The sequence below is a fragment of the Thermobia domestica genome, chromosome 12 (genome assembly GCF_964235325.1).
Source record: "Thermobia domestica chromosome 12, izTheDome1.hap1.1, whole genome shotgun sequence".
NCBI lineage: Eukaryota > Metazoa > Arthropoda > Insecta > Zygentoma > Lepismatidae > Thermobia > Thermobia domestica.
The window spans coordinates 59,886,188-59,908,024 of NC_137465.1; the positions used below are offsets into that span (position 1 = coordinate 59,886,188).

Below are 21,837 nucleotides of genomic sequence, written 5' to 3' on the forward strand. Positions count from 1 at the left end.
TGTTTATATGTAATAAAAAGGAAATATTACTGAATTATTGTAAAGTCGGCGATTATTTTAATTAAAAATAATGTGATCAGGATCATGGAATAACTTTGCCTGATCGAAGTACGGTTAAACGTTAGCAGTTAATTCCTTTTTATAGTTACTCTTGAAATATAATTCCTTAGTATACAGACTTTATCAGACATAAATAATATCAGAAGTTTACATTATTAATGAACAATATTATAAGATACAGTACAGTGACGTTTTGAACAGTGTTTGTGTGGATGTTGTTGCCTCTTCTGAGGGTTTGTGGCCGATATTGTTAGAAATCACGCACAGACGTAAGATATTAAGTGAAGAGACATTTCAGTTATTACTGTGAATCGACATTTGAGAGTAGCTGCACTCTGGGTAATAGTTGCTGTGCAGAAACCGTTGGTAGTTCAGTGGAAACAAGTAATAGAGGCTCCAATGGATCCTGAAGAATAAAAATTGCACAACAAAGCAGTAGAAACGCGTATTATGCACTGATGAGTCAAAATTTCAAGTTTTTGGACAACGACATAGAGTTTATGTTCGAAGATCTGTTACAGAAAAGATGCGTCCTAACTGTGTAACCCCGACTATTATACATGGAGGAGGTTCTGTGATACTTTCGAGGTGTTTCGGAAATTCAATACTGTGCTTGCAATCTTCTGAAATTCTCAGCAGGTTTAACTCTCTACTTCACAAGAAATTTGATTACACACCGCTGCTCCACAGCCACAGACAAACTGCTTGCCGCCAAGTTCACTGCAACTGCTGCGCATGCGCCAAATACGTCATGCCGGGCGCTAGTTACTCGAGAAGGAATACATTACGTTATCCGCAAGTTTCATCATGATCCAGCTATTCATCGATTATTTACGTACGAAAATCCCGGTGAACCTTGAACGACCCTTGTACTTGGTCTTTTCAATTTGGTAACCTTACACAAACAATGGCACTATTTTCAACGATGAGAAAAAAAAGAGTCGTATCAGCCAATGTTTCATTACGTCAGGGTGAAACTTCAGGGTCCACTAACCAGATGAAAAACTGTTCGCGAGTCTTACTCCATCCTATAAAGTACAGGGCAAATGCCTTTTGGTCAATTCAAGTAGTTGGTTCTAACTGAAATATCGCACTCTGAATTATGCACATACCTTCACTAACGCGCTTGCTCCCTACGGATGCACCTTCGCCCTGTCTTGACATGCATTAACCCTAAAAAGACCACGGGTCGCGGACGTAAGCTCACCTACATTAATGAAAAAGCGGAAAAAAGCTAACCGGACATAAGCTCACCGTAAATAATACAATTATGTTATAACAAACTATGTTATATCAATTATGTTTGTAATAACCTAATAATAATCAGTGGCGTTCCTACAGAGGGGCCGAGCCCCTAAAAAAATCTATCGCGGTGGGAAATCTCAGCATGTCATACAAAATAGTATGTTGAATATATAGTATTAATGTTTTTTTCTCTTTTTTTGCTATACAACGACGGAGAGTACACAGTTTACAATACATTATTTCTATTAAACACAATTTAAAATATATAACTGAAGCATAGATTTGTCTTAGTAGTACATAATATTTTTTTTTTTTCAATTAAACAAAATTTAAATTACGTAACTGAATCAATGCTTAGTTAATGTGGTTCATAATACACAATTTATGTTAAACATACGTTAAAATAAAATATTTTGCAACTCCAGATATTAAAACCTGATAGTATGACCAATCGTTCGCGAAAACCTCTGATTATCACTTTTACTATCTCTGATTTCTCTTTACAGAACCAATAACTTTTGACCTAGTATTCTATGTTCCCTCTTCTGACGTTTTGTAAGAAAAGTTCCTAACTGATGCTGCAGAATGATTGTTCTGGATTCAGTTTCATCTTTCCTAATATTACGCAGTGCCCTCCAGAAGAATCGTTGACGAGATCGGAAAATCCACAATTCCAGCCTTCATTAAATTACTTGTCACTTTTGCCCCGTTAAGCGCAGCTTCATCTACATTCCACATTTCCTTAGGTAAGATAGGAGGGTATCTCTTGAATCTATGAACAAGTCCCACATTGGTGTAAGATGCAACACATTTAAGGTACCACTAGTGAAGGTATTATCAGAATAAAACAACAAATTTTGCAAGATTTATGGGAAATTCACTTTAAAATGGACATTCCTTCATCTACCGAATGTAGTGCTAGAAAAGGAAGCATTTAATTCAATAATAATAAAAGTAGAACTGTGTAAATTTATAATTATACATAAAAATTGAACGATTATTGGCTGTTTGCAAATAATCACGAAAGAGAAAGAGAATATTCATTTCAATAATAATATAAAATAAAATTACATAAATATATAACGCTGTATGTATAAAAACAAATTAATTGTATATAAAATTTAATTAAAATCATGTTTCATGTTTAAGTGAGCTTTCGTCCGCACGCCTAACATAAGACTGGAGGTGAGCTTATGTCCGGAGAGCTTTTTGCCGGTGAGCTTGTCCGACACCCAAAAAGCAAGAGAGTGGGGGTCAATTTTGCCCGCGAGTCCTTTTCAATTTAATTTGTATGGATTAATGTGTGTTCAGGATTCTGTTTTTTTGTTATTGTTCCTTTCAATGAAACGTTCATTTTTGCTTTTTTATTTCAACTAGAATATACTGCATAATAAAAAATATCATTAATGCTGATTTGACCCCCCCCCCCCTTTGGTCATAAGTGTTACCCATCTTTGTTTTTCCGAAAATCTTTTCATTTATATATATATATATATATATATATATATATATATATATATATATACCGGGTGCGTCATTTATAATGTCAAACCTTGATGACGGAAAAACCAAAAGAGAGAAGCGAAACTTTGCACGAAGCAACTATACAAAGGGACACATTGGTAGACGTATTACTTGACATCACCGGATGAACAGTGTTGCCAGCCCAATATAAAGTTATGATTTTTTAAATGGAACGACCTAAATTGTATTTCATAATTGAATTCAACACTAAAAAGGAAAACGAAAGATATGCCACCGCAGGTCAGTGTTGCAAACTTCTCGAGAAATAACGTTAAATATGTGTCACATTTAAACGCCTTTTGCACACACAGGGTGTGAGGTACACACTAGTTTTGCACAATCATTTATATATTGGCCAGAACGGTTTAAATTGACACCAAGTTTAGATGGATGGATAGTTCTGTTATGTTAAACAGTGTTGACATAACAGAAAAGACAAAAGTCGAGTTTGGATATGGTGCAATAACTCGAAAAAGGCCATAAGTACATTACGGTTTAAAACTTATAGGACAATTTGGTATGTCATAAGAAGCATTCTCACGTTTATTTGAATGGAATCTTTGAGTTTTACGTCCCACGGTTATGCCGGTTAGGCTAAAGGAGACGGTGATGATGAGTAATGAATGAAATGGTGAAATGAAGAAAGTGGAAGGAAACGGGAGAACCCCAAGAAAACCCCCACACACTGTGTTTGTCCACCACAAAGTTCACTTGGCGGGGGCTGGGATCGAACCCTGGACCCCAAGCACCAGAGGTGAACGCTCTACCACTGAGCCACCACGTTTATTTGAAGTCGATAAGTCAAGTACTTACCGAGATATTCGGAATTTTGTAAAAGCTGAGAATTTTGCGCTGTAGAAGTTGGTAACGCTGTCAGCTTTTACAAAATTCCGAATATCTCGATAAGTACTTGACTTATCGACTTCAAATAAACGTGAGAATGCTTCTTATGACATACCAAATTGTCCTATAAGTTTTAAACCGTAATGTACTTATGGCCTTTTTCGAGTTATCGCACCATATCCAAACTAGACTTTTGTCTTTTCTGTTATGTCAACACTGTTTAACGGATCCATCTAAACTTGGTGTCAATTTAAATCGTTCTGGCCAATATTTAAATTATTGTGCAAAACTAGTGTGTACCTCACACCCTGTGTGTGCAAAAGGCGTATAATGTGACACATATTTAACATTATTTCTCGAGAAGTTTGCAACACTGACCTGCGGGTGGCATATCTTTCGTCTTCCTGTTCAGTGTTGAATTCAATTATGAAATACAATTTAGGTCGTTCCATTTAAAAAACCATAACTTTATATTGGGTTGGTAACACTGTTCATCCGGTGATGTTAAGTAATACGTCTACCAATGTGCTCCTTTGTATAGTTGCTTCGTGCAAAGTTTCGCTTCTCTCTCTCTCTTTAGGTTTCTCCGTCATCAAGGTTTGATATTATAAATGACGCACCTGGCATATTATATTACATATATATATATATATATATATATATATATATATATATATATATATATATATATATATATATATATATATATATATATATATATATATATATATACAGGGATCCAGGATTCTCTGAGGGGAGGGGAAACCAACAACTACCAGTACATTTGAATTAAATTTGAGTTTTTTAAATGCCTTTAGGCATATGTGATGTGAATGAGGAATTCCTTTGGAAATGCTCGAGTGTCTGCTCTCGATGAATTCTTTTCCTTCATCCATCAGAAAATTGACTTAAACTATTGATTTTGCAAAACTCACTGCTATCTTCTCACTTTAGGTAGAGTATATTTCCAACGAAGGGGGTTGCACGTGCACCTTTGCATCCCTCTAAATCCGGACCTATACATACACAGGGTGTCCCAAGAGGAAGGGGCAGTATTTTGGGAAATGGTAGTTTGGGTGATTCTAAGCAAAGAAGTTCATATGAACATTGGTTCTAATCTCAACGGTTTCAGAGCTACAGGTTGTAAACCACTTTTGACTTTATGATGTATATTGCTCACGCTGTAGTTATTCTACAGAGGTGAAACATCGAGGATTTAAAAGGTGATGGAATGCTCTTTACAACGGTAAAAATGAAATGAAATTTTTAAGCTTTACGTCCCACGATTATGCCGGTCAGTTTCAAGGAGATGGTGATGATCAGAAATGATGAAATGGTGGAATGAAGAAAATGGAAGGAAACGGGAGAACCCCGAGAAAACCCGAGCACGGTGTTTGTCTACCACAAAGTCCACACGGCGCGAGCTGGGATCGAACCAGGGACCCCAAGCACCGGAGGTGAATGCTCTACCACTGAGCCATCACGCCCCCACCGTTTACAACGGTATGCAGCAGTAGTGTCATTGGAAGGGAAGCTATTGAGAAAAATTTGGGAAAGTTAAGGTTATTTCATGAAATTGGATGGCAACACTGATTACCAAATATCCCTCAGTAGCTCCCCTTCCAAACACACCACTGCCACATGTTTCATACCGATGGAAAGGTCATTCCATCACCTTTCAAATCCGCCATATCTCATCTCTGTAGACTAAATACAGGGTGAGCAATAAGCAACACGAAGTCAACAATGGTTGACAACCTATAGATTTCAAACCGTTCAGATTAGGACCCATGTTCATATGAACATTTTGCTTAGAATTACCCATACTACCATTTTCCGAAATATTTCCCTCTCCTCCTGGAACACCCTATATATATAACTTGCATTACGTTTTAAAAACGTTACTTTTCTCCTTTATATAAACACTTAGCCTTTCATAGAACTTGTAGTGTGTGTTATAATACTGTTTTTCTGCACAGTATTGTAAGAAATTTGGTGCAATATATAAGCAGTTTTACGCACTGAAGTTAGTTTTTTTTTCTTTTAATTTAGTTAAACACATTAACTCAAATTGAACAAATATATTCTGAAAGCTACTTAAAACCAGCGCGGATAAATTTGATCCTCTCCCCCTTGGTCCTTCGCGTAGCAGATGCGAGGACGGAGTTTCTAGGGTTAACTACTAGTAAATTACTACCTTCTAGATTAGTGAGTTTTCAGCACAACTACACCATATGAGTCTTCTCTGCACAGATACAAGACCATTTCTTTCTAAACTTTCTAAAACGGTCCAAATTTTCTTGTAAAATGAAATGAAATTTTTGAGTTTTACGTCCAACGCTTATGTCGGCTAGGCTAAAGGAAACGGTGATAATGAGAAATGAGTGAAATGAAGAAAGTGGGGGAAACGGGAAAACGTCGAGAAAACCCACGCACGAGGCGTTTGTCCACCACAAGGTTCACTTGACTCGAGCTGAGATCGAACAAGGGACCACATGCACCACAGGTGAATGTTTTACCACTGAGCCACCGCAGGCCCCGTTATGCCGGCTAAGCTAAAGGAGACGTTGATGATGAGAAATGAATGAATTGGTAGAATGAATAAAGTGGGAGGAAACCCACACGGTGTTTGTCCACCATAAAGCTCACTTGGCGTAAGCTGGGATCAAGGCAAGGATCCCACACACCACAGGTGAAAGTTCTACCACTGAGCCATCTAAATTTTCTTGTCTGAGTAAGGATAGTAACTGCAGCCTGATACCCCACCAGAAAATCAAAATTTTCACTTCAACGGGCATTACTCGAGCAGACGATTCTACAAAATTTTGACAGGTTTCTACATTTTAGGGTTCGGTTAGGTTCATTAGAACATTATTCGAGCAGACGGACGTTTATATTTCCTATTTGGTAAAACCATCGGGTATTATTTAGTTTCTCCCCCAAATCAGTTGTAGTAATTCTGGTTCACTTGGTAATCATTACAGTTCGTTATTTATAACTATGGTGAGTATAAATACAGTGTGGATGTATGGTATAAAAATTACAGTGCATTAAACAAGAATCAACTAGTGCTAGATGCCCACTAAAAAACACGAATGCTATCTAAGCGAGTCCGAGCGCAGCAGGGGGTATACACAAACGAGATCGTTTACAAAAGCTCACTATTAGTCACAATTCAGGCTCCGGACTTGTCAACGGATTTGGGAGGATACTAGATGCTATCCGAACTATCTGCCCAAGTGATCCCATTTAACGTCCCGAGCTTACACCCTTCAGCAAAAAAAAAAAAAAAAAAAAAAAAAAAAAAAAAAAACCCTATCATTAAAGCATTACAAGAACAAGGATGATAGAAGAATTGGTGGAATGATAATGCAAGACACTAAAGTACCTTGAGAAAACCTACGGACACGATAGTGTCCAACACAAAATTACTTGGCCAGCGATTGAACCAGGGACCTCACGCACCAGAGGTAAGCGCTTTATCACTGAGCCACGGTGTTTCCTGTTATCCCAATGGAAACTAGTTATTTATGCCTCACTGCAGGCAGGATTCCTTGACACAACTGCACGTAAACTGAGCAGAATTTACAAGTTATATTGACAGCCTTACCTTCTTTCACACTCAGAATAATCTGCACCTCATCCATGTCGATCCTGGCCAAAAAATGTATCCTCTTGATCCTAAACTAAAACGTCTACGTGATAGATCAGATTTGTTGGAGACAAAACATTAACCTTCAGGTTTCCTGCAATATTAAAATTATATTTTAATAGCAAAATAAGTACAGTTGGACAGAAAATTTAAATCAGAAATGATTCTTTCCTTTCTCTTTGAATACCAAATCCGCTACAATTCTTTAACTTACCCATATTTTCATATTTTTTTTTTTCTAATGCTCTTTCTATAATTCAGAACTATCTCAATACCACTAATGTAAAATTCGAAGTCAGCTGAATGAAGTTTTCCACTTATATTATCCGCTATGTCTACCAATACGCATAAAATTACTCTCTTGCTTCCGGTTCCTTGAACATTTGACAATCGAAAAGCGGATCCTTTACTTACATTCGTAGAAACTTACTTGACACCAATGTAAGTAAAGGAAAATATGATTATAATGTACGAGAAAGTTATCTTTACACTTCAAAATTTAAATGAGCATAGTTTAAAACTACAAACTGTGATATTTTTTTTATGAAACTTTGGAAAGGAAAGCTGATTTTCACATTACCCTGAAATGATGATTTTACTATGGACGAACATGTATGATTAATTTTTAGCTGAAATGTACGTTCTTCATACGCGGATAATAGGCTAAAGGGAAAAGTTTGATCCGCTTGACCGTAGAATCTTTATTTCAATAAACGTTAAATGAAAAATACAGAAAACACCATATTCCCACAGAATACGCCTTTAATCAAATTGATACAAATAATAACAAATAACAGCTTGCAGTGGATACTATCATCCAAAAGACATTTTAAACAAATGGAATGAAAATGAATTTTTTGAGTTTTACGTCCCACGATTACGCCGGTTAGGCTAAAGGAGGCTGTGATAATGAAAAATAAATGAAATATTGGAATGAAGAAAGTGGGAGGAAACGGGAGAACCCCGAGAAAACCCACGCACACGGTTTTGTCCACACATTTAAAACAGGTCAGTCGTTTCCCCGACCCCGAAAACTATGAATTCCACATAAATTTCAGTCACTTTTGAGATTTTCTTTTTCACAACCGGACCCTACCCTGTGCAAATGGGAATTAACTTGAACTTACGCGGCATTCAAAGTATTATTATTCATTTCAGTGACCCCCAAAACTATGAATTTGACACTCATATCTGTCATTTTCAATTATTTTTACATGTCACAATTGTATTGTATTTATTTCTTTTGTATGAACTTACAAGTACGAGGAATATCCTCAGGTAAGTGTAACATGCGTCATATTTAAAAAAAAAATTACATGAGTAAAATAAAGTAATATTACCTTGTCATGACATTTACGTACTCCTCAATCGTATAACAAGAATTTTCTAATAGAAATAATTTTAACTTTTGTCTGAACCTTTTCATATTTTCTTCATACTTTATTCTCTCCCCCCAGGGTGCTATTGGTCGCTGGACTTAAGTATCACTTTTTTTTTTTATCTAATTGGCCATGAAAACTATGGATTCGACACTAACTTCGGTCATTTTTTTATCATGTTTATGTCTGCCCCTCCCACTCTCCCTAGAAGTGCTCATGGAGTTTAACCTCAACTGGGAGCTGAATTTAGATTTAAATGTAATCAAAACTCCCACAAACTAACTCAGTGACGCTGAAAGGAAATGATTCGACACTAATATTGGTCGGTTTCGATATTTTTACGTCACTACTTCACCTCCGCTGTGTGCCAGTGAAGGCTTAAATTGAACTTAAACGCCATCTGAAGTGACACTATTACTCTGAGCGACACCGAAAACTATGAATTCGGCACGAATATCGGCCGTTTTCGATCATTCTATGTACTTCCTTCCCCCTAGGTATGCAAGCAGTTCTTACCCTCACGTAGAGGCTGAATTTGGACATAGAAGGCATCGAAACTGTTATCAATCGACTCATGGATCCAGAAAAAAAGTAAAGATTTGACAATAATATCGGTCATTTTTTATGTCTTATCTTCCCTTTCCCCAAGGTGTGCTTCAATATGTTCGTTCATTCATGGAAAGGTCTTCCTCCGACAGCACTCTTTTCCAGACTGTAAATGTGTGTATTAAGTTTAGTTAAAATTACTCCAGGCATTCCAAACTTATGATGGAACATATTCAGGCACACATACAGAGTTCTTTTTTTAAGTCGCTAAGATAAATAATTCTGCTATAAGACGGCATATTACTGCAATAATTCTCCTTTGGGGAGTTCATTCTGTATCAGTAACGCATCACAAAGCAAAAAATGCAATTATTATTATTAATCCTGTCCGGAATATTGCAAAAAAATCGAAACAGTTGCCTTGCTGACGTAGATCTTTACGGAATGTGCCAGTTAGGTATCTTTGTAATTCTCTTTAGAATTTAAAATTGCACGGAGGAATTCAATTCTACCAACAACATTGAAATCTTGGACGTGGTAATTTAACATGATCCATAAGTCGTATTCGGCTTAGCCGAATGGACTTAAGAGAAAGTCGATTAGCGTGCCACCAAGTGGTCATTCCATACCATGATTTGCGAAATTCTCCATACTTCAATGCAATACAGAAAATGCAGAAAGTGATAAACGTCATTTTAACTTTGTTGTAAACTGTAGCAAACCTAGTCGCAAATTTTGCATTGCTTTGCCACAAAATGTTAGGTATGTGACCACAAATCTATTAAGTGAAACATGACTTTCCGATGCATGGGAAGATCTTATTTGTAGTTCGTTCCTACAGAACGTTTCGAAAATTTTGTACTAGTTTGTTCTAGAAATATGAGGCCTTATGCAGAGTCGTTCTGACGAATGATTAGTGCCATACTAAAGAGTTCTACTAACATATGTTTTCTGCAGTAGTCAGGCATTTAGTATGACTCTAATAATATCTCAAAACGACTCTGCATAAGGACCATGTTGTGTAAATTCTACCTTTTATTACTCTAGAATTAGGTAGAGCATGAGCATAATTACTTTTATAGTATTCTCTTTGAATTAATATACTACTCCAGAAAAAAATCCCAAAATGTTTATCCATATGTTCATTCATAACCTTGAAAAATATATCAAATTTAAGGATCTTAAGGCTTAATCAGGTTTGAAATATTTATGTAACAGTATACGTTATTTTATTTCTGTAATGGATAAAGGCAACTTTGGACTAATAATGGATATTGAATATTTCATTTGTTTCAAAGTATTATGTAGATTTTACTGAATGTTAATATGTAAACTGGTGTCCTCTATTGGCAGGAGTATGAAATTTGTGTTTTATTGTGGAATGATTTTTTAGCAAGTATACCTCACGCTCATCCTATAGAGAAACAAATTTAGAGTAGATTTATGTTGGAACAGGTCTTTAATGCAAATTTATAAAAAAATTTATATTCTTATTTTTACGTGTTTGCAGTATTTTTTCTTCACCGGAAGTTAATAACTGCGCTTGCGTAGTCGGTTCATCGAGCCTAATCACAACCAGGAGAAACTTGGAACAAGTAGTGCTTAAATATATTATGAAATTGTTAATTTTGATTTTCATGGCACATAGCCAGCTGTGAGGACAAGGTACCTCTTTGTATATGTCTGTATTGTATAAATTATAAATTGATGTGATTTTCTTTAGCCGGCGAACGATTATTCGGCAGTCAGGTGTCACTAATATCTTTCCGCGGCCTGAGGGGACGATTGCACGAAAGCTGAGTAGAAAAGGTGTAGGTATTAGTGTCAGATGTTTGTTTTAAACTGCAATTTCTTATTGACGCACAAAAAATGTGAAAAATTGTGTAAATTATATATGTGTCAGTGTCAAGAATACTGTAGTGTAGTGGTGAAGACCCGAAAAAACCCCGAAAGTGAAGTAATGAGACATGGCCGCGCGCATCGTCTGTAGGCCTACCTGTGACAAGAGCAGCCATTTTCAGTGCTAATCTCGTAATTTTGACTTTTGTGCCAGAATAAATATGCAGAAACGCGACGTAAGGGACAGAGAAAGGGATAGAGAAAAGGATATTCGTGAGGATGCAACAAAAAAGCCTGCTCGGGCTGGCACAGGAAGCAGAGGCATGCGGAGTGGTTCGTCGGGAGTGCTAATGGTTGGCCCAAACTTTCGAGTTGGAAAGAAGATTGGAAGTGGTAATTTTGGAGAATTGAGACTAGGTATGTAAACATTCTGTGTCTTTTGTTCGGTAGTGGTAGTATAGTTTACTTATATTGGGAATTATCTAGTATTTTAAAGGGGAGAGTCAAGTGCATGTACCTTTCTTAATTTGACGTTATTTCGCCGATTAAAGTGTTTCAGTATCAATATTGAATATTTAAGGTAAAAGAACGGGTTTGTACATGATTTGAGTTCCTTTCCACAATTGTAATGTAAGGTATTCCTCATATTTATGCAATGTACAGAATTTACTGTTGCTGTTGTTTGCCTTTGTTTAGTATGATGGAGGAGTAGGCCTATTTCGTGAGAGAGAATGTTACATCGTTCTGTTTACATTATTTTTCTTTGTATATTAGTATTTTCGTGCGGTTAACAATAAATAATAATGCATTTGCGTGGTTCCGGTGGTTTATTTTGTGTAGTTTATTCATTTTATGGACGTGTTACAACTCGTTCGTAGCAAGTTTTGACATGTATTAGAACATGAGAACTCTCACAATTTACTTGGAATTAAATTTCATTTTCTTTGTTTCTCACTTTTTCTTAATGTAGATTTTGAGTAAACATTCTAGGTGATAATATCGCGCAGAAAAAGCCTTGCACTTCCAGTTGAGTATGTCGTGTCCCTTTGTACTAGTACAGAGAAGTTGGCAATTTTGTAAAAGTACAAGTCCACGAGTAAGCACGAAAAGTTGGCTTTTGTTGTCTGGTGCCACATACGATCATAGAGTTAATACTATAGAACAATTAATTGAAATGGTAAATAATTATAAAATGTGGTTACCCTAAACATACTCGGATAGTAAGGTTTCCGGAAAGATGCAGTGGCAGTTGGCACGAATTTCAAAATAGAATTCCAATAGCTGTCTACTCAATTACGGCAGAATCCTTTTTAAGTTTTATATACTTTCCTGTTTTATATTTAGTACAGGGTGCTAATAGTTAAAACTTTCAAAGGAATTAAATGATTTCTAATAAAGTGCTTTACAGTAGAAGTTCATTTTACTGTTTTCTTGCAATTAATCTAGAGATCCTGAGATCTAAGCATTACAGATTAAGAATATGGAATCAAATTTGTATTGATTTAACAGTGAGTCTCTCCCGCGTACATAGTGTCTTTTGCCGTCTGCATTCTGTTGTTGTTGCATGCCGGTACCGCATTTCGAACATGTTAAGTTGAAGGCGACATCAGAAATAATGATTGGAAGCTTAGTTTTGTTACTAGTAATCTCATAATCCCTTCTAGACTCGGTATTCTCTTGGCACATACCCACCAACTGTGTTAAAATTTACAAAATACGTGCAAACTTGAATGATATTAAGCCGATTACTCTGAGAAAGACAAGCAATAAAATGTGCTAGGTTTTGTAGTGGATATACACCGTGTGCGTGAATTTTCTCAATGTTCCCCCACTTCATCCCATCTCACTTTAATCATCCATCTCATCACAATCTTCTTCAGGCTCGGAGTGTCGGAGTATAGTTGTAGAACGTTTAACTAAGGGAAAAGAAATCTGCCCGGCGGTCACTACAAACTAGTATTGCATTTATTGCTTGTTGAATAGGGCAAAGCTGGAGGGTGAGAGCAAACAGTAGTGATTCTCTGAAGAAAGAAAAAAAAAAATACAGCTTCTTGTGCTAGGGGACATTGTAAGATTACATTCTAATTGCATAGTAATAAGCAACGTTATTTAAATGATGTTTGTAGTTGATGTAACTAGTTCCCCGCCTAGTAAAGAAGTTCCTTAAACATTGTATTTTCTTTGTTAATTACAGGTTTTACCTGTATTTTTCAGAAAGTGTCCATGTATTTTTAATCTGCATCAGCAGTATGTGAGCTGTTGTATTTGCAGGTTCATGCATGGATAGTGGAGTCTGTAAATAAAGGATGATGTCGAAGTTATGGAAAATACTGGTTTAGACCTCTCCCATTTGGTCTCTGATTGGGCTTTTTTTTTTTTTTTTCTGAATTATTTGTTTGAATTTAGCGTTCGTTTTCAGCACCGAATTTAGCGTTCGTTTATGACGTGGCTCTACGGTTATGGCGAAATCAACATCACCGTAATGCGTTAATTTTTTAATGATTACCACCGGGAATCGAACCTGGGAACATTGCATCATGCGCTAACCGCTAGACCAGCGGGGAGTGCAAAAGTTCTTTCATAGACAATAACGTTTCGTTGCTTCTGGTTTCCACTTGCTTGAACTACCAATAAAGGCTACATATTGCATTATGTTTTTATCGGTAAGAACTTGCTTTTTGCGGGCTATGTCTATTTTCGTAGTGATATGATCGTCAATACTTGAAATAAATATAGAATCTGTCCGTGCTTGAAAGTTTAAAATATTAGATTTCATTTCTGTTTAGATTATGCAATTTGTGCGTTCTAGAAAAGGTAATGTTTTTTTTTTTTTTTTTTTTTTCTTTTCTTTGGGATTATTCGTAGTTACGCAAAATGTTTATCGGAAATGGAGTAAACTGTTTGATTGAAGTGTTTGTTTATGATATTGTTCGGCTTTCCTATGTATGGAAGACTGTTAGCTTAAGATAATTGGATTGGTGATAATAGAATGTTTATGCTGCGATATCTCAGATCATAATTAGGTATTTCGTATAAGTGGTTTTTTGCTCCGTTTCCTTGGAGTCATTTTGTAGTACACAATGCTAGTTGGTTTTGGCTGCGGCGTTATGTTTGTATATAAAGACTAGTTAGTATTGTGTAGGATAATAGTGATTCCATGTTGTTATTGTACTGTTCCAAAATTTGACTTCGTCTTCATAGCGTGTTGGGTCCAAAGATGGAATATGGATCTCAATTAGATAGTTGTATCACTACAAATATTGTGATAAGTTGTGCTGGAACTACATATTGACTGAACTTTTCTGCTGTTTAGATTTCACTATGTATAATCTTAAGTTGTAAATATATGAGAACAGCTGTTAAGCTTGTAGTTGATCATGAAATCATTTCACGATTGTCTGTCACATTACTAATTTCTTCTAATTTTTAATTGGAACTGCGCAGTATTTTTCCGTGAGATGCCAATAAGCATAAATGAAGGGTTAAAATAAATTCGAAAAGAAATGTTTTAGGGAAAAAATTCATCAATTTTGAATATTTAATGTGCACCTAATAGTACTTGCTAATAATCAGAAATAAAGAATTGCTACTAGTTGTCTAAGCCACACAGGAAAATTGAAATGCGTTTTTTTTTTTTTCAAGTTGGTCTCATGGTTATGCCCTTTAGGCAAAGGAGACTGGCCATTACTGAAATTCGAGTTTTTTTCGTCACTAGCCCAATGGGGAGGGCTGCGCGCATTAAAATACCGCTTGCCACTTTTCGGAAGATCAGCGAAGTCGAGCAGTGCCGGATCGAGTCCGAAGAAAGAGGAGCGAGCGTTCTCACCAGATGATGATGGTATTCCGGCGTCCATCCAACATTGTAGGGACAATTCGGGAACTACTTGAAAGAAAGTGGCGAATTTCGGTCTATAAAGCTGACCACATCAAGGGAAGGGTAACCAATGATGACCACACATCACAGCAAGGACGTGAAAGCCGCAACCGACTGGTAGGGTCTGTGCCCTAAAGGTAGCGCCAGCAGTTTAGTTCTATTAGATAGTTTAAAACGGGGTGGAAAAAAATCGTTTTTTAAAATAATTTTTTATTTTATTTATTTTATTTTATTTTATTTTTATTTTTTTTTTATTTTTTTTTTTTTTTTTTGTTTAGATCATATCTTTCTCCTTGTATAATACAAGTCGCGAACTGAAGAACAAGCATTAGGAATTAGTATTAAATGCTAATTATGACATTTAAGTGAAATAATCGGGGTTGAATTTTGAATTATTCCCAATCAGTAACCAATATCAATCTCAAACAATGTTTCTTAACCCTTTTAAATTATGGCTCTTTTTAAAGGTAAATTATAGACTTCCAGTCAAGCAGCTACAGCATTATCCCTATTTATCCTAGGATCATGGTACATACATCACTATCTTTAGAATAGAACAGCTTTCGAAACGGTAACATTCACATTTCCCTATCATGTCCCTGGAGCGAGAAATTTTGAAAGTAATTGGCATTTTTTTTTCTTAAAAAGTTTTGATCATCTGTGGATTCCCCTGTGTAAACGCACAGATCTCAAAATCATCTGGGAAATACTAAGGTGTCTGCTAAATGTGTGTACAAAATTTCAAGCTTCTATCTTGAGTAGTATGGGTGAGGATATTTAACAATGAGCTAAGAACATTCCCACAATGCCCCAGATGACCCGGATGTAATATAAAAATTTCCTCAGACATCCCTGTTTATCCTAATACTAAGGGGTGTACAAACTTTCAAGCTTCTATTTTGAGTAGTAAGGGTGAGGAAACTATTTAACAATGAGCTAAGAACATTCCCACAATGCCCCAGATGACCCGGATTCCTCAGATATCCCTATTTATCCTGGGATCATTATTTGTACATTATTCTCTTCAGAATTATATATATAAAAAAATAATAATAATAGTCCCCGCTGTTTCCCCGCAGAGATCTGAAATCATCAGAAAATTATTAAGGGGTGCACTGAACAAATGTGCAAAATTTCAGTCTTCTGAATCCAAAATGTAACCCGCCCAAAAAAAAAAAATAATAATAATAATAATAATACGCATAACAAAAAATATATTTTCAAATTTATGACGTCATCACACACTATGCCTCAACACAGAAAGGCGTGAAAGCATATGTAACGTGTTCTAAAATGCCTCCAGTCTTGAAGAAAACGAAATAAAAAGCCTTATTGGTACTTTTTTAATCGAATAATGAAGATTCTACCCTATCACCTAAAAATAGGTGATATAATTTAAAGGGTTAAGCATTAGAGGAAAAGTACAGCAACGTTTATCAAAATGACACTTTTTTTTCACAAAAGTTACTGATATTTGCCAGGGGCCTATTTCAGAACTAGCTTGCGGCATGAAATACATAAATTTCGCCTAAAGTTATAAAATTAACAAAAAAAAAAAAAAAAAAAAAAAAAATGGAGAGGGAATGGGACCCCTCTAAATACGCCCTATTATCTGGTAACAAACAAACATACACGCACAAAAAAGAATTTTCGATGGTGATTTACCCGTTGAAATAGTTAACGATTTTAAAACTCAAACCCAATGTTACGAAAAGAAGAAAGCAGGATTGCACCGTTACCTGTTCGAAACGGGATTTTTCCTAATTATCCTCTGCATGACACTTGTCTCCATACTATACTGTACATTTGAGTCTCATTGTATTATGATTATTAACTTCCATAATCGATATATCAGAACAGAAACGAGATTTTACTTATTTTCACTTTAAATTAATTTATTTCGGAATTCGATTTAAATCACCGATTTTTATTTTAAAAATCAAGTGATTTAAATCAATCCACCCTGGTTTAAAATAATAAAATTTATCTAACATAACATAGAGACCCTTGAAAGATTTTTATTACTATCATATTTGTTACTTATAGTTCCAGATTTAGTCTGTATTGAGTTCTTTTGCCGGAAGCCTGAACAATAGGGTTTCGGAAGAAAATCAGTCAGAAGCCGTATATATGCATACGCTATCGACATTTAAGAATTCCGGTAGTTGACTGGTGGAATTGAAGAGAGATTCCTCTTAGCAAGCTATAGGATCTTCCAATTACGAAACGGGTTCTGTCAGCATTCACAAATTTGCTTTGTACGTTATTTTCCTCTTATTCTTGTTATAGTTTATTTGCCTAGGATGAAGCTGAGATCACCTTCTCTCCATTATATGTGTAATGATGTGTCTTAATGTAGACTTCACCTGGGAAGTACAAATAAGAAATCAACCAGTTTTACTAGATATGTACCGATATGTCGGTATCGGTGATACCAGCCACTTTTGGGAGTATCGGTATCAGATTTTGGCCTTATATATAATATACCCTATTACGATGTTGATCATTTGATTATTCTGAAAATTCCTAATATATAAGAAATGTGTCCAAAAGTATCGGTATTGGGTATCGGTGAAAGAGTTGTATCGGTACATTCCTAAGTTTTACGCACTATGATCAGGAATATTTTGAAATGACCTTTCACATCAAGAGCTTGAGCCCTCGAATTCCCATACGTATTAACCGGCAACGTGTCGTGTTATCACGCGATTCTGTTATCGAACCCAAGACCACACCCAACAAGCACGAGCTTGTTACCTGTTCTGCTACTTCGGAACCTAGTATTACATATTACATAAATAAACTTTTGGCAGAACAGGTGAACATTTGTTTCATTATATACAATGTTACATGTTTTGCCTGTGCTTGTACTTGTGGACAAACAGAATGACTGAAGTCATGCAGCATGTTCATCTTGTTTGTGTTCTTTTCGCTTTACTTATTCTACTTAACCTCGTTTGCTTTGTTTGACAGTAGCTGAAGGATAAAGTTATCAGATAGTATTTTCAGAGATATTTGTTTTTGTGTCGTTCTATCTTTATCAACAACTTGCGTCTGTCGTCGGTGGTTGTCAGAGAAACATGTTATCAGTTCATATTAACAAGTGCAAATCTTCAGTTAAAGCATTGGAAAGCATGCTTTACTGACGTTCGTAGACTATTGGTCTAATTGCAGTAACCAATGAACAGAAATTTCAACGATGTAATATAAAGTTTCAAATTTGCACTTTGAGTGTATTACGAAATAATAGAACTTCATTTCCAATGCCTTGTTTAATGCTGAATAATTGGCTGAAAATCATCTATACTATAGATAAATATCTTCGGCCATCATGCTTTGAAAAGCTGTTGTAGATAAATCACAGATTCATACTAGAAGCTACATTATCATCACTGGTTTCCTTCAAGTGTGTTTTTAAAGAAACTCGAATTAAGCTGCGATTACGATATTAATAAATCATGTTTTCTTTTTTATAGGGAAACAAAAAATACGATCCGTGGATCGTGTTTTAGTTTTTGACTTAAGCTTCATTTCGATGACACACAATAGTAACTAAATCTGCTACAATAAAACCTGTCTATGTTGGCTACTTTCGGTCGATTCTGTTAAAAGTACCAACTTAAAACAAATGTATTTTGAAGTAAACTGTATTATACACAGGTGCCTTCCATCTCAATTCAGGCAGAGCATGTATCATCATCATCTCAGATATTGTTGAAACTTTTTTAATAGGAACTAGACATGTTTTTAAGAGTTTTTTTTTTTTTTTTTTTTTTTTTTGTCGAAAAAAATTTTCTTGCCAAGTAATGGGCCATCAAAGACGGGGAGTACAATTTATGAAGTGTAGAAGACATGGAAAATGGTCAACTTAGGAGCCCCACCATTCAGCTATGGAGACAGGTAGAGTTATAATTCTTGTTGTGGCATGTACATAGGGATATAAATAAACTATATTTTATTATAGTTTGGTTTGCGCATGTGTATCTTTTTGTACATAAATTAACAAATGAACGTCAGTTTATCTGAAAAGTCGAAGTTTCCGGTTCGAGTTTTAAAATTCTGTTTTCACGGTTGGTAAGACCTAGTTACCCGCTTTCCGAAAAAAAAAAAATGTATCGCTTCTGTGTGCAACCGTTTTGTCGCAAAAAAAAAAAAAAAAAAGATCGAGAAATTGTAAAATTTTCAAAAATCGCCATTTTTGGGCGCCATTTTCTCGAAAACACCATCTTTTAAAATTCTGAAATTTTGTCAGATGGTTCAACTTTACGCGAATAATAAACAGATCTTCATGAATTAACTATAGCCTTTTTGAAGTAGTGAAGTTTCGTTAACTTTGATATCTCGGATCCGGATCCAGTGTCTGGATATCCGGATCCAAAAAAATCCGGATTTGGCCATCCCTGATATATATATATATATATATATATATATATATATATATATATATATATATATATGAGGATTTTAAGACAAATTGCATTTAAATTATACCAAATATTGTATATGCAATACAATAGGGGGCCCACATCAGCCTTGGGGGCTCCTCCCCCCAGGATCGGCGTCCTTGCATATATGTATGATAACCAGTGGTGCGTAGCAGAATTATGAATAAACCATAAATTACGTAAAGTTGAAGTCCTTTTTATACTTCCACATGGACCTTCAGCAGGGTACAGGTTTCCAGAAGAGCATAACAGAAGTGAAAATAAGTGTTTTGTGATTATCGACAATGTTCTACGCAGGGGCGGATCCAGGACGGACTTCTGGGGGGGGGAGGTGTAATACTGCTACTTAGAGCTACTTTTAAGAGCTCCAAACTCTGGGATGGGTTTTATTTATATATGAAATAATAAAGTTTCTTCTTCTTTGAGGGCGATCGCCTCCCTGGATCCACCTCTAGACGAGTTGTGATTGTACCAACACCTATTGGAGCATCTGCACGGTTACATACTATTAGCGAAGAAGACACCAAGCAAGCAAATTATTGTAAAAAAAAAAAAAAAAAAAAAAAAAAAAAAAAAAAAAAAAAAAAACTGTGAAATTTTGTTTCCGAACACCATTTTAAGTAAGTGAACTTGAAATTTGTGTTTCGTAATCGTAATTTCCATCTTAGATTACTTCGTTAAAAAAAAGAAAAAAAAACTGAGAAGGTGGAGGCTCATTTTACTATTTCAGAGAGCTTTTTTGATCAAAATAATAATAAAAAAAAAAAACAGTCAGGAAAACATTGTATTCTTCATTTAATTAATGTGAACCACAAACATAATCAAATCATTGCATTTTTATTGTTTCCAGTGTTGCTAACTGTGACATCAAAGTTAATGAAACTTCGCGAACTTCAAAAGGCTGTAGCTAATTTATGAAGCATTGGTCGAGAATGGTACTTGGTGTGTTTATTATTCATGTAAAGTTGAACCATCTGAGAAAATTTCAGAATTTTAAAAGATGGTGTTTTCGAGAAAATGGCGCCCAAAAATGGCGATTTTTGAAAATTTTACAATTTCTCGAATTTTTTGCGACAAAACGGTTGCACACAGAAGCGATGCAATTTTTTTTTTTCGGAAAGCGGATAACTAGGTCTTACCAACCGTGAAAAGAGAATTTTAAAGTTCGAACCGGAAGTGCTCGAAAAAAATTCGCAAACTTCGACTTTTCAGATAAACTAACGTTCATTTGTTAATTTATGTACAAAAAGATACACGCGCAACCAAACTACAATAAAATATAGTTTATTTATATCCCTATGTACCTGCCACAACAAGAATTATAACTCTACCTGTCTCCATAGCTGAATGGTGGGGCTCCGAAGTTGACCATTTTCCATGTCTTCTACACTTCATAAATTGTACTCCCCGTCTTTGATGGCCCAATACTTGGCGGGAATTTTTTTTTTCGACAAAACAAAAAAATATGGGTGTCTTAAAAACATGTCTAGTTCCTATTAAAAAAGTTTAAACAATATCTGAAATAGTGATGGTACTTTTTGCGATTTGAAATGGAAGGTACCACAGTGGTATAAACACTTTTAATGTAGTAATTATTAATTTACCGTGTTCGCTTGGAATAAATAGTGAAGTTATTCATACGTATTAACCCTTTTAAATTATGGCTTTTTTGAGGTATTTTGTAACTTTCACTCAATGATCTATTGCGTCAAGACTATTTATCGTAGGATCATGGATCATACCCCGTTTTGTTTCTAGTAAAGCAGTGTTTCCAACTGCGTCCGTAAACTTTCCCTAAAGTGTAACAAATGCGGGAAATTTCCGCTCTAAGTGGGGAAAGGGATTTTTTTTAATTTTTCTTATCGCGAATATCTCCCCTTCTGTATAGAATACGATCATGCGTTGCTACTAAAAAATCGTTGCTTTATGGTGAAGAGGATGAGGTACAAAGAGTGGCCCTGGGATGAATAGTTTCGATGCTACAGCCGATTTACATACTTTCTCTTGATAATACCTTTTTAATGAGTTTCTATAGTATCATCATCATCAAGACTGTTCATTGTGGGAACATGAATTGTACCTCTTTTTCTTTGCCATGAACCAGTCTTTCAAACGGTACCACTCGCATGTCTCTAGCATGTACCGTAGTAGAGAAAATTCGCGAATCTGGGAAAAAGGAATTTTTTGACAAATTTCCCGTTTTTGCGAAGTTTCTCCACAATGGTACAAGCTAGAGACATGCGAGTGGTTCCGTTTGAAAGACTGGTTCATGCCAAAGAAAACGAGGTACGTATCATTACTTTAGAATAAATAATGATAATACTGTAGATACTTTACTAAAGTAATTGACGAAAAATGTGTGAAAAATGAAAAAAGAATAAAGAAATCGAGATTTTTTTGACACATGTCTGTTGACTCTAGCAACATGAG

At 35.6% G+C, this 21,837-nt stretch overlaps 2 protein-coding genes across 4 annotated transcripts in view; one reads left to right on the top strand and one right to left on the bottom strand.

Moving 5' to 3' along the window:
- LOC145666474 (centrosomal protein of 120 kDa-like) overlaps nucleotides 1–7,715 on the bottom strand; it is a 117,155-nt gene extending 109,440 nt beyond the window's left edge. The window contains exons 1-2 of the mRNA XM_081733728.1: nucleotides 7,539–7,715; nucleotides 7,283–7,418 (exon numbers count right to left, since the gene is read on the bottom strand). Coding sequence (XP_081589854.1) covers nucleotides 7,283–7,319 — 37 coding nt within the window. The 5' untranslated portion in view covers nucleotides 7,320–7,418; nucleotides 7,539–7,715. The remainder of the gene's footprint in view (nucleotides 1–7,282; nucleotides 7,419–7,538) is intronic.
- Nucleotides 7,716–10,610: 2,895 nt separating this feature from the next.
- gish (casein kinase I gish) overlaps nucleotides 10,611–21,837 on the top strand; it is a 253,937-nt gene continuing 242,710 nt past the window's right edge. Inside the window, exon 1 of one of the 3 annotated variants that reach the window (XM_081733729.1) lies at nucleotides 10,611–11,505. In XM_081733729.1, coding sequence (XP_081589855.1) covers nucleotides 11,310–11,505 — 196 coding nt within the window. In that variant the 5' untranslated portion in view covers nucleotides 10,611–11,309. The remainder of the gene's footprint in view (nucleotides 11,506–21,837) is intronic. The other 2 variants (XM_081733731.1, XM_081733730.1) reach the window with 2 other exon arrangements.